The following is a 13,021-nucleotide window of genomic DNA, read 5'->3' as shown; positions in this document are numbered from 1 at the left end:
ATAGTTTCATGATTTCTAATTTTGTTTGATTGTAGCATATTTCATTCATTAGAAGAAGTATTTGTTCTATATTCATATATTTAATAAATATAATACAGAAATTGGATATAATAGTATTTACAGCGCTCATGTTTACGATGTCATCAGTTCCCGCTGTTCATTTATTTTTACCTAGCATATCTATAACCATGAAGGTAAAAACAGAATATAGAGAGACATCACGTGGTTGAAAATTTCCCTAGCTGTCACGCTGCGCAAATAGTTTAGTTAGATTTTCTCTCACGAGGTACAGTATATTTTTATATTCTACATTAGAATTACGATGTGATAAATGTTTTAAATGATCATTGTATAGTTGCAGATAGGTGCTGCTTAGTAAATTGAATATACTTCGGATACATACTTTGAATGATGAGAAACAGTCAACAATTGTATCAAACAATTCGATCGGTATGTCATCCAATAGAAAAACAGACTAATTTGTCAGTTCATACGCGCATCATGTATATCTGTATGCGTATATACAGATAGAGTATAGGTAGAATGCATTTGTAGAAATAATGGCCGACTACTGCCTGTAATCGCAAACAGAGGCAAGCAGTTTTCATTCGTGATTCGAGTGAAACAAAGTTTTGCTTTGCTTTGAAGTAAACAGTAGACGAGGATGTATCATTTTTTTACTTCAATCGATAATGCCGATACACGAGTAACCATGCAAGTTTACTAGTTCGCCTGAATTTGAAAGCGAATAAAATCAAGATTCGAATAAAATTTGAAATTGTATATCTGTATATATATACATTTACATATATATGTATATATAAAGATATATATACATATGTGTAGGTACGAATATAAAAATGAGGGGAAAAAAGTTCATAAAATAGAAACGTTTACCGTGTGACCGTTTTCTTTATGATGCGACTTTTTGTCCCATTCGGATGGGGACACTTTGCTCGAAGGAAGAAAGATATCTCTGGTCGCGATGCGACTTAAACGGTACACTTCGCTTTTCTTTCTCAAATTAACTATATCCGAGCTATTTTTCTTCGTATTTCATTGAATTTCTTCACGTACTATCCGAAACATCTGACATCATGGTACACATACCAAGCGCATACACTTACAATTTTTGGGCAAAGTCACCCACAGAAGTCGTTGAACTGACCTGTTTGATGCCAAATGGGGTCGTTATACCATTTGAAACTAACCGAAATATTACTTTGGCTGAAATAAAAGAGGTGAGTAATGTCTGATAAAATATGATAGATTAATGTTGTTTCGTTGCTGTCAGAATGGATCTGAACGATCAATAATGTTGTGTATTTTCATGCAGGATTTGTGGGACGAAGCCAGCAAGTATCCTCTTCATGGCACGTTAAAAGATGCTCCGTCCTATGTATTTTCATGCATTAATTCTAACGCCGAAGCAGAAGAACTACGAGATGAAACTAGACGTCTGTGCGATATAAAACCATTTTGTTCCGTGTTTAAAGTTATAGAACGTGAAGGTGTCAAAAGTGATAGAAACTTAGATTCCCAAATTGGTCTTCTCATTGGGAAAGGTTTACACGAATTCGCGGCATTAAAAAATTCTGAAGTGAATGACTTTAGGTGGAAAATGCGTGTCTTAGGAGATGAAGTTGCAATGGCAAGGCAAAAAAAGTCTTGGATGGAGAAAGTACGTTATCAGTTTCCTACACGATTAGCTCCAACTGCCAATGTACCAAAAAATATTGAATGTCGGTTAAAAGATGGGAATATCGTCCTTGTCACTAAATTTGAAAACACCAAGGTAAGAAGGCTAATACTTTTATTATCATAACAGTATTTATAAAATGCTTGTAACAATACTCATAGATTTTACAAAAATATGATATTCAATACTCGATAAACAACACAATTTCCACAGATTTATTGGAACTAGATCTTTCGTTATCTTTCAATAACTACCAAACAGATGTTTGCTTCCTAATAATAAATAGTTTAATCTCTTTTTGACGAATTTATATTTGTTAGTCGTCGCTATGATTATAGGCGGGAGATTTTATTCATTTGAAATTGTACAATCTGCATCATTTGTGACGTCCGATTTCGCCTCAGCTTGCAGAGCAGCAACTTGAGCCTGTAAATGGAACGATTAGCGAGATTACTTTTATGTCCGCAAAAATAACGAACGACAATAATCACCTCTAAAGTAGTCGCTTTATGCCGCCAATACTGCAACTGTTTGATAGTGTTCATTTTTGTTTCTTCTTGCACCAACATCTTTGTAGAAAGATCTTCAATTTTTACTCTCAGCTGATCCATTTCTTTGTTTTTAGTGTACATCAGAGTCTGAAAGTATCTGCGATCGCAAGATAAGGATAACGAGTAGAAAAAGATATGGACAAGTTCTAATAATCTAAACTAGTCTTACTGGAGGGATACTACGTCGCCACTGTCCTCTTTTTTCGTATCGTCGTTCTTTTTGATTTCCAATTTCAATTTGCTTTCAAGGTCCGATATTCTGTTCTTGTATTTTTGAATCAATTCATCGTTTACAGCCGATACCTGATCCGCATCGTTTTCCCACTTTCTGTAGGCTGCAGCACGTTCTGCTCTCAGCATTTTGATCTCTGTAGCTTGAGATTTACATACACGTTTTATTTCCGTATATTTCTCTCGTAACGCGTTCATTTTGTCTGTCACATTTCGCCGACGATCGTCCACTTCGGCAAACAGTGAATTACCTAAAATTTAAACGTTGACTTTATAATTGAACGTAGTCGAATGTAATCACTATGTACTTGCCTTTACACGCGTCGCGCGTAGGAATCGCTTCTAAGGCTGCTGTTTCCGTATGCCTCAAAGCAAGTTCTGCACGTGCATCGTCTAACGCTCTAGTTTTCTCGTCTAATCGTTCTTTCATATTCTGTTGATAAAAAAAGACAGTTGACAGTTGTACCTTTCATATAGTTTTACTGTAAACAATAGCGTTAATCTGTTTTTTACATTAGAATAACTTTCAAGTTCGTCGCACCGATTTTGCAATTTTTCGATCGCGTCTTCAGCGCATTTGTACTGTTTCCTTTCTTCTTGAATGATCGATAAAAGTTCATTGATTTGATCGTTTAAGGAAGCATTGGCAGCTTCGAACGATGCATTTAAAATCTGATCGGTAGTGGTCGTTAGGGGTTCGGCTTCTTTCTGATTCAAGTGTTGTTTGAGTTCTTCTATTTCGGTCGTTTGTTTCGTTATTGTCGTTTCAAGATCGGAAATCGTGCGTTCATAATCGTGCACAGCCGCGCGATGTCTAGAAAGGAAAAGAAAAGTTCAAAGAGGCGTAAGGAAAGGTTAGCAACGTAAACAAAATAATTTACTTTTCTTCTATCGTGGAAATAATTTTATCTTTTTCTAAGACACGTTGATCAAGGGTGCGTTCAAGCATTTCGTTCGCTTCTTGAACCTCTCGCAGCATTGTCTCGTTCAGTTCGAGTTTTCGTTTTAAATTATGAATTTCCTGCCGGTATTTTTCATTTTCAGTTTTTAATAAGGCCGAGGAACGGTTGTTAATTCCTTCCGGATTTTCTGTGACATATTCTTCGTTCTCCTCGTCGGTTAACGTACTTGTCGACATATTCCAGGACTTTGTTTTTCGAAGAATTGAAGTATGAAAACAACGATCTTTGGAAATCGATCTAATTTTGACCGTTACTCAGCGAACTGTGTTGTACATATAAGCCGTAGACATCTTTGTTGGATGATTCCCCCTCCATTCTATTTTGTCCTTTCCTTTTTACTTCCTCTCTTTTCGTCCTCTGTGCCATTTTCTCCACAAAGAGTGACCGTTAGAGGGGGACGGAGAAAGAGGAAATGGCGGGAAATGACAGTGTTTTTAAAATAAAATCTCCATAGGTACAATTTAATATGGGGAATTTAAGTTTAAATTTTTGTTAAATAAAAAATATGCGTGGCAAAAAGAACACAATGTTTTTAATTATAAATTAAATTAAAATTTGATTATTATAATTTCAGACGGCCTTCACGTTTCAAACATCACACACCACGACCCCATATCAGTTACTGGTAACAATTTTAAATAAACGCGCCAACACTCTGATGTCTAGGGGACATCCAAACGATTTTACGTTGAAGGTTTGCGGACAAGAGGAATATTTAATAGGAGATTATCCTTTAATACAGTTTAGTTATATTCAAGATTGTCTAGCGAAAGATATTATTCCTACGTTAGTCACTTTAAGCAGAGATAGTGTCTCCGTTGATCAGGAGAACATGGTAGAAAATGCAGAAGCGGATGCGTTGCAACGTACAAGGCCTTCTTTTTCCACGTTGACGCTCCGGAAGAAAGGTAAACACGTATCAGCTTGGAAGATCGAGGAACCGTTTGTATTTACCGTGAATGAAATATCAAGATTGAATTGCGACGCTGCTCATCGTACCGTAGAGGTATATTTAATATTTATATATTATATATTTAAAATTCTATATTTATAATAGAAGCTCCTCTTCATTAATTTATTTGGTAATTGTAGATCGGTCTCCAAGCTGGACTTTTTCACGGCGGCAAATCTCTGTGCGAAAGTCAAAAGACAAAAGAGACGGTGGTGAACGCCGACGGTAGTTGTGAATGGGAAGAGACCCTGAGGTTCGACATTAAAGTGCGAGACATACCGCGGATGGCAAGGCTGTGTTTTGTTCTCTATGAAATTAGCAAAACCGCGAAAGGACTGAAGAGTCGTAGATTAGTTAGGGACACCAAACAAGAGTTTTTTATAAATCCACTATGCTGGGCTAATACAACAATATACGATTTTAAGTCTCAATTAAAGACGGGCGCAATGACTCTTTACACATGGACGTACGCCGAGGATATGCAGAACGACGATCTTCTTCATCCTCTCGGAACTGTAGTGTCGAATCCCCACATAGACAGAGCGGCAGCTCTGATGTTAACGTTTCCAAAGTAAGTAGTCCTTAAAACAGCTTGCTCGGTAATTTTAAATCTTATTATATTTTCTCTGTTTTGTTTCCTCTTTCTTTTTTCGGTCTTGCTGCTCTTCTTTGATACTTTGGGTAGTTATGGAAAGGAGAAATCCGTTCTTTATCCAACCCCGGAGAAGATGGTGGAGTACGCGAGGAAGTTACGGGAGTCCTCCTCTGAACGTTCGATTCAGGAAGAACCTGATCAAGAGTCGGATGTTGGTAAGCTTCAGCAGTTGGAACAACTTAGGCTGCTGGCGGACAGGGACCCGTTGCACGAGCTCCACGAGCAGGAACGAAAGATAATGTGGACGTTGAGACACCACTGTCTACATGAGATCCCTACGCTGTTGGCAAAATTATTGCACTGCGTGGAGTGGAACGATCACAGGTAAAGAATATTAATATATTACATATTATTAATTATCAAGATATCTAATTATTTTTTAATTCTGAACAGGGAAGTGGCTGAAGCTACCGCATTGGTACAGCAGTGGCCAAAGCTACCGGTCGAAAAGGCTCTAGAATTATTGGACTACGCTTACGCCGATCAGAACGTTCGAAGTTTCGCCGTGCGTTGTTTAATGGACGTCACCGACGAAGACTTGAGCTTATATTTATTGCAACTGGTGCAAGCGTTAAAACACGAGAATTACTTGTCCTGTGAACTGACGGAGTTCCTGCTTAGACGCGCGCTGAACAACCGGAGAATCGGTCATTTTCTATTCTGGCATCTTAGGTTCGTACAACTCGGAGGACACTCCTTCGAGATGCAGATATCATTGTTACTTTGTTTCTTAACTTTCGCCTGGTAGCTTTTTCAGTATATCGAGTGGCAACGAGTATCGTAACAACACCATATTTTATCATGCTTTTCGTCTTTACGATGTTCGTACAATAGTTGGTATTTCATTAGATCTGAGATGCAAGTGGGCGCCGTATCCGTTCGCTTCGGCTTAATATTAGAAGCCTACTGTAGGGGAAGTCAGCAGCACATGCGATCGTTGTTTAAGCAAATGGAGTGCCTAGGTAAATTGAAATGCGCTTCCGAACAGATCAAACAGCGGAAAGATCGCAAAGCCGCTTTGCAAGGGTTTCAAGAGTTTATTCAAGAGCCTCATTGCCAAGAGGCGCTCTCGAATGTTTTGAACCCCTTGGATCCTAGCTTTCGATGGAAACGTATCAAGTAAGTTTAGGAATGATTATTACATTACAGTGGTTTGGATTGTTATTCACATACCGTTGTTTACAGAATCGAGAAGTGTCGAGTAATGGACAGCAAAATGCGGCCACTATGGCTCGTTTTCGAAAATTCAGATCCATTCGGCGACGACGTTTACTTGATACTCAAACACGGTGACGACTTGCGACAGGACATGCTCACGTTGCAAATGTTGCGGATCATGGATAAACTGTGGAAGAGAGAAGGTCTGGACCTGCGGATGAATCCCTACGGTTGTATATCGACGGAGAACAGAGTCGGTATGATCGAAGTGGTTCTGAACGCGGAAACGATTGCGAACATACAGAAAGAGAAAGGCACGTTCTCTGCGACAGCCGCCTTTAGGTACGTTTAAAGAAAACAACAAATTTAGGGGAAACAAAGTAATAATAATAATGAAAAGAAAGGGAAAAATTGCAGCTGTTATAATACATCGAAAAGTTTTTCTCTCTGTTTTCATCATTTCCTTTCTACTGGTTAATCTTCATAGACGAGGCTCTTTGCTCGCTTGGCTGAAAGATCATAATCATACCGAGGCAGCGTTGAATAGAGCTATCGAGGAATTTACTCTAAGTTGCGCGGGTTATTGCGTGGCCACGTACGTGCTCGGGATTGCGGATAGGCATTCGGACAATATAATGGTGAAGAAAACTGGTCAACTGTTTCACGTTGACTTCGGTCACATACTCGGACATTTTAAGGAGAAATTTGGGTTCAGACGCGAACGTGTGCCTTTCGTCTTGACCAATGACTTTGTGCATGTGATAAACAAGGGCCAGACGAAAAAAGGACAAGCTGTCGAATTTCAACGGTTTCAGAGCCATTGCGAGCAAGCCTTTCTTGTTTTACGGCAGCACGGAGGTTTAATATTGTCTCTGTTCGCTATGATGATATCGACGGGTCTGCCGGAATTATCCTCGGAAAAGGATCTCAACTATTTAAGGGACACCTTGGTATATTTATTTATATTATAGTACAGTATTCTCTACGTAAATGTTAAAACTTCGGGTACTGACTGTAACATTTATGGAATAGGTACTACATTCTTTGTAATAAGCCGAACACAGAAAAAGACAGCAACGCAAAAGACAAGGGGGGACTGAAACTTTTAACGTTTACGAAGAGAATACTGTATTTAGTTATAGAGTAGTCGTATCTTTAGATATTAACGAATGAATTGTTTTAGGTGCTCGAGATGTCCGAAAGCGAGGCACAAAAGCATTTTAGAAGCAAATTTGACGAGGCTCTGTGTAATTCGTGGAAAACTTCGTTAAACTGGGCGTCCCACAACATGTCGAAGAACAATAAAACGACGTGAAGGAGTATGCTCATAGAGAATACTGAAGAGCAGAAGTAGAGGGCGCAACGGAGGAGAACGATCGAGGTCTCGCGCCTCGTTGATAATAGGATGCTTGGCGATAAAAGAAGAGACAGAAGAGAAAGAGTGATCTGCGAAGGTGATTTATCGTTGTTCACCGCCAGTTGCCTTTCTCGTTGGCGCACACGTTAGCCAGCGCGTACATACACGGGTACATTATTTCCATCTTTATTTTTCTTTCCAATCTCCCTTTGCGAGCGCACACGCACGCATCTGCCTGCCCGTCCGACCCTCCCGGGGTCGATCCGTTTGTTCGTACACGAAAATCTTCCCAAATCCTCTCTGTCCCTTTGATCAGACGGAAAGCGGAATACGTATACAGTACATATCATTGGCCGATATCGCACGGGGAATTTTCCAAAAATAAAAGGCTCGTTCGAAAGGAACGCTTCGTGACATGCCGCTTATAATCGTATCAAATTATCGCCGCAATATCGTGGCTGTGTCATTCGAGCAGTCCGTGTAATTTTTCCATTCAAGGCTGGATGTTTGTTCGATGGTTCGGATGAGAGAATCGTTCAAATGTCAGAACCCCGAGTACCATTGTATCGATAACAATAAACGAAGTTATTCTTCATCGTGTTGTTTTCATTAGCCCCATAAGAAAAACGTCGTAGTAGCGTGCTCGCTCGCTACCACGGCGTCAGGGAGAACAGAGAGGTTTTAAATAATCGTGGCCGTCGAGTATGGTAATTTGAAATCGAAGAAGGGATGCGACGGTGATTATCTCGTAATTACAGACACGAAGGTCGTAACGTGAATTCTCTTATTCCGTTATTGGCCGTCCGGTAAGCTCGCGGATCAGCGGAGTCGCATTACATAAGTTGGAGTGACGGACGGTGGGAGAGGAGAGACACGAGCAATCCGAGAATGTTGTGTACTTGGTTTGCGGCTAGCTCCCGTAAGACACCTCAATCGGGAAGGTGCACTCGTATCGTTACCTTTCGTTAGTTTCAATCGGTTTAAATTATAGTTATTTTATAAAAACATGTAAAAGTGAAGAGTAAGGTCGATTTTCCGATCGAAGACTTTATGTAATTTTCGAACACTGAAGTAGAAGATGACGGCTACGGAAGAAACCGAACCCTTAATTTCCAAAGTGTCTATCGGGAATAATGAACGAACGGTCTCGTACGATGCGATCTCATCGGTAAGATTATAGATCTTGTAAAAATAATGTAAAGTTGAAAATTGGAAGCAGTGGAGAGATTAAACAGTGACGCGTAATCTTGCACTGTGCGTTTTATTCTTTTATGGCTTTTCGCTGCGAATCACGTCGCGGAGGAAAATTTATTGTAATTACGCGATAAAGGTGCACGATTCTGCGATGGGGACGTTACGCAAAGCGTGCTCGGTTACGCCCGGTTCAGGATTAGATAAATAAACATGTTTTCAATTTCCAACTTTATAAACTTTCAAATTGTTAAATTTGCAAATTGTCAAATCTGAAATCTGTTAATGTTGAAATTTTCAAATTTGATCAACTGAGCAAATAGTTCAAATTATGTTCAACCCCTCAAATACTAAATAATGCACCTTTTGTCAAATTTGCAAATTGTAAAATCTGAAATCTGTCAACACTGAAATTTTCAAATTTGATCAACTGAGCAAATAGGTCAAATTATGTTCAACCCCTCAAATACTAAATAATGCACCTTTTGTCAAATTTGCAAATTGTAAAATCTGAAATCTGTCAACATTGAAATTTTCAAATTTGATCAACTTAGCAAATAGGTCAAATTATGTTCAACCCCTCAAATACTAAATAATGCACCTTTTGTCAAATTTGCAAATTGTAAAACCTGAAATCTGTCAATGTTGAAATTTTCAAATTTGATCAACTGAGCAAATAGGTCAAATTATGTTCAACCCCTCAAATACTAAATAATGCACCTTTTGTCAAATTTGCAAATTGTAAAATCTGAAATCTGTCAACATAAAAGTTTCCAAATTTGACCAAATTGACCCAAATTATGTTCAACCCCCCAAAAACTAAACGCACCGTTTAACAAGTTTTATAAATAATTTGCTGCAACGTTTGTTAGGAAGGAACGAGTTCGAAAACGTGGTTTAATCTGAAGCCCATGTTAGGTGAAACAGTAACTCCGTTAGTGACAGCACACGCATCGAACCGCAGTATTGGAAATACGGAAAACGAATCGATTACGTATACCTGGAGTGATTTGAACGTGTACGTTGTTAGAAAGAACGAAAGAACGTGGAATGGCTTATTCAAGGGAAAGAGACCGGTCGAACAAAGACATCTGTTGAAAGATGGTAAGCCTGACTTGACAAGGTCAGCTTTGACTTGGTCAAGTGCATTAGTGTACAGGGGTTACACAAGACAATGCAATAAACCATTGTGTCTTCAAGTTTGTTCTTCAAGTTTGAATGCATTCCTAAGTTAGTAGATACTTAGGTTTTATATCACATAATGTTTAGATATGATTTTCAAAATCAAGTCTTCATAAATAATATTATTTTATATGTAAGACAATGCAATAAACCATTGTGTCTTCAAGCTTGTTCTTCAAGTTTGAATGCATTTATAAATTGTCAGATACTTAGGTCTTACACCATATAATGTTTGAACATGAGTTTCAAAATCTTTGGTCTTCATAAATAATATTATTTTATATGTAATATATTGTATGTATATATGTTACAATATATTTATATATTGAATATATTGGTCCTCATGTATATATTGTATACAATAGTATATATTGTGTACCTCATAAACAATATTATTATATATGTAACATATTGTATATACATGTGTTTATATATTGTATACAATATATTGAATATATTATATATTCTAATATATTGTACATTACATTGTTTTGTATTTCCTCTCTAAGATAATTAATTTAATAACTTAGTTAATAGCAAATTATTAATTAATATATTTATTGCAGTATGTGGAGTAGCCTACCCAGGAGAATTACTAGTGATCATGGGATCCTCAGGAGCCGGTAAAACAACGTTACTAAACGCCCTAACGTTTCGCTCAGGTCGTGGAGTAACTGTCTCCGGAGTGATGGCTGCAAACGGCAAAAGAGTCTCCTCCACGATACTAACCTCAAGGACCGCATACGTCCAACAGGACGACCTATTTGTTGGTACTCTAACCGTCAAGGAACATCTACTATTCCAGGCTATGGTTCGAATGGACCGACATATTCCTATGGAACAGCGAATTGATCGAGTGAATCGAGTGATCAACGAGGTTGGTTACTGATCAAATTGTAAACCACGGTAAATTGTACAATTCACAGATTTTCAAAGTGCTTGACTCTTCTTAAAAGTTTTGTACTGTATAGTGTCTGTATATTCATATATTCTTATTTTGGTTAGCTGGCGTTGACCAAGTGTAGAAATACAGTGATCGGTCAACCAGGACGCATTAAAGGACTCTCAGGAGGAGAAATGAAGAGGCTGTCCTTCGCTTCAGAGGTTTTAACCGATCCGCCATTGATGTTCTGTGACGAACCCACTTCCGGTCTTGATTCCTTCATGGCGCATCAGGTGGTCTCCGTATTGAAGGCACTAGCGGGTACAGACCCTTGAAAAGATTCGCTGACTCCATCATTTGCAGATATGCAAAATAGAACGTAATTAAATACGTGAACTTGCAGCACGTGGCAAGACCATCGTCGCGACGTTGCATCAACCCTCGTCCGAGTTGTTCGCCCTGTTCGATAAAATCCTGCTGATGGCGGAGGGAAGAGTTGCGTTCATGGGCACGTCGTCGCAAGCTTGCACTTTTTTCGAATCGTAAGGACATCTAATATACTGCATGTAGTAGTAACAATATGTACATACATATAGCAATATATAGTATATTTACATACATATAGTAATATATACTATACATACATGTATACAGTAATATATACTATACGTGCATACATACATATAGTAATATGTGCCATATGTACATGCATATAGTAATATATACCATATGTACCATATATACACCAATATGCAAGATTCCTCATGTACTCATTGATCAACCCTTTCCAGACTCGGCGCCGCGTGCCCCAGCAACTACAACCCGGCCGACTACTTCGTCCAAATGTTAGCAGTAGTCCCAGGCGAAGAAGCGTCCTGCCGCCACGCGATAAACACAGTATGCGACGCGTTCCGAAGAAGCGATCAGGGTATGAAGATCGCCCTCGAAGCAGAGTCAGTAGACGGCCAGTTTGAAGATTCACTAAAAAACTCCAAGTCCGAGAGTCGATCACCATACAAAGCCAGCTGGTGCGAACAGTTCCGGGCAGTCCTCTGGAGATCTTGGTTATCCGTGATCAAGGAACCGATCTTGGTTAAAGTCCGCTTGCTGCAGACAGTCGTAGGTGTCTCAATAAACAGTCATAACCTTAATAAAATAGTTATCTTCGAGAATTGTAAATAATTGTTTGTTGTAGATGGTCTCCCTGCTCATCGGAGTCGTTTATTTTAACCAGCAGCTCGATCAGGACGGAGTTATGAACATCAACGGTGCTCTGTTCATTTTTTTGACGAACATGACCTTTCAGAACGTTTTCGCTGTTATCAATGTAAGGATTGTACTGCATAATGATGAAGATAAAAAGATCATCACTGAGTCGATGTTTTACTTTTTAGGTCTTCTGTGCAGAACTGCCGATATTCTTACGCGAACATCGGAACGGTATGTATCGCACCGACATCTACTTCTTGTGTAAAACGCTGGCGGAAGCACCGATCTTCGTAGCTGTACCGTTGCTGTTCACCGTCGTCGCTTATCCGATGATTGGATTGTACCCTGGTATCGATCACTTTTTCGTCGCCGCTGGTATTGTTGCTCTTGTAGCAAACGTTTCCACCTCTTTTGGTAAGCAATTGGTAGTACATCTGGTTTCCCTAGGAAAAATTTGGTAACTGGGTTATGAGGAATTTGGGATTTTAGAGGTGGGGAATTTGGGGAATTGGGATTTTAGAGATGGGGAATTTGGGGAACTTGGGATTTAGGAGATGGGGAATTTGGGAAACTTGGAATTTTAGAGATGGGGAATTTGGGGAACTTGGAATTTTAGAGATGGGGAATTTGGGGAACTTGGGATTTAGGAGATGGAGAATTTGGGAAACTTGGGATTTTAGAGATGGGGGAATTTGGGGAACTTGGGGTTTTAGAGGTTGGAAATTTGGGGAACTTGGGATTTTGGAAGTGGGGAATTTGGGGAACTTGGAATTTTAGAGATGGGGAATTTGGAGAATTTGGAATTTTAAATCTGGGAATTTGTGGAAATTTCCTACTCCCCAAATTCCTAAATCTCCAAATAACAAAATCCCTAAATTTCCACATTCCCAAACACCCAATACCCCAAATCTCTAAACATACAAATTAACTTCCAAATTTTTCCCCAAGGAAAACCAGAGTTCTCTCAAATAAAATCCCACCTTATTTAAAA

The 13,021-nt window shown here is 39.0% G+C and overlaps 3 protein-coding genes across 6 annotated transcripts in view; 2 read left to right on the top strand and 1 right to left on the bottom strand.

Annotated features, from left to right (window-relative positions):
- Positions 1 to 416: 416 nt before the first annotated feature.
- Pi3K92E (phosphatidylinositol 3-kinase 92E) lies at positions 417 to 8,160 on the top strand. The gene is made up of 10 exons (XM_003699228.3): positions 417 to 1,241; positions 1,337 to 1,795; positions 4,018 to 4,449; positions 4,536 to 4,966; positions 5,081 to 5,374; positions 5,444 to 5,722; positions 5,900 to 6,169; positions 6,236 to 6,550; positions 6,696 to 7,158; positions 7,392 to 8,160. Exons 1-10 carry the CDS (start codon positions 1,098 to 1,100, stop codon positions 7,521 to 7,523), a joined length of 3,219 nt encoding a protein of 1,072 aa, XP_003699276.1. The 5' UTR covers positions 417 to 1,097; the 3' UTR covers positions 7,524 to 8,160.
- Spindly (spindle apparatus coiled-coil protein 1 spindly) lies at positions 1,797 to 3,853 on the bottom strand. The gene is made up of 6 exons (XM_012279277.2): positions 3,363 to 3,853; positions 2,995 to 3,295; positions 2,794 to 2,914; positions 2,420 to 2,732; positions 2,191 to 2,347; positions 1,797 to 2,125 (listed from the first exon to the last, which is right to left on the bottom strand). Exons 1-6 carry the CDS (start codon positions 3,617 to 3,619, stop codon positions 2,048 to 2,050), a joined length of 1,227 nt encoding a protein of 408 aa, XP_012134667.2. The 5' UTR covers positions 3,620 to 3,853; the 3' UTR covers positions 1,797 to 2,047.
- Positions 8,161 to 8,288: 128 nt separating the features above from the next.
- LOC100876602 (eye pigment precursor family transporter white) overlaps positions 8,289 to 13,021 on the top strand; it is a 5,743-nt gene continuing 1,010 nt past the window's right edge. For all 4 annotated transcript variants that reach the window (XM_012279301.2, XM_012279308.2, XM_012279319.2 and 1 more), the window contains exons 1-8: positions 8,289 to 8,733; positions 9,629 to 9,860; positions 10,505 to 10,815; positions 10,944 to 11,142; positions 11,225 to 11,363; positions 11,613 to 11,940; positions 12,017 to 12,148; positions 12,216 to 12,444. In XM_012279301.2, the coding sequence (XP_012134691.1) occupies positions 8,644 to 8,733; positions 9,629 to 9,860; positions 10,505 to 10,815; positions 10,944 to 11,142; positions 11,225 to 11,363; positions 11,613 to 11,940; positions 12,017 to 12,148; positions 12,216 to 12,444 (1,660 nt within the window). In that variant the 5' untranslated portion in view covers positions 8,289 to 8,643. The remainder of the gene's footprint in view (positions 8,734 to 9,628; positions 9,861 to 10,504; positions 10,816 to 10,943; positions 11,143 to 11,224; positions 11,364 to 11,612; positions 11,941 to 12,016; positions 12,149 to 12,215; positions 12,445 to 13,021) is intronic.

The sequence above is a fragment of the Megachile rotundata genome, chromosome 11, assembly GCF_050947335.1.
Source record: "Megachile rotundata isolate GNS110a chromosome 11, iyMegRotu1, whole genome shotgun sequence".
Lineage (NCBI taxonomy): Eukaryota > Metazoa > Arthropoda > Insecta > Hymenoptera > Megachilidae > Megachile > Megachile rotundata.
Note: the sequence above shows the minus strand (reverse complement) of the source record. Positions and strands in the feature narration are given on the sequence as shown.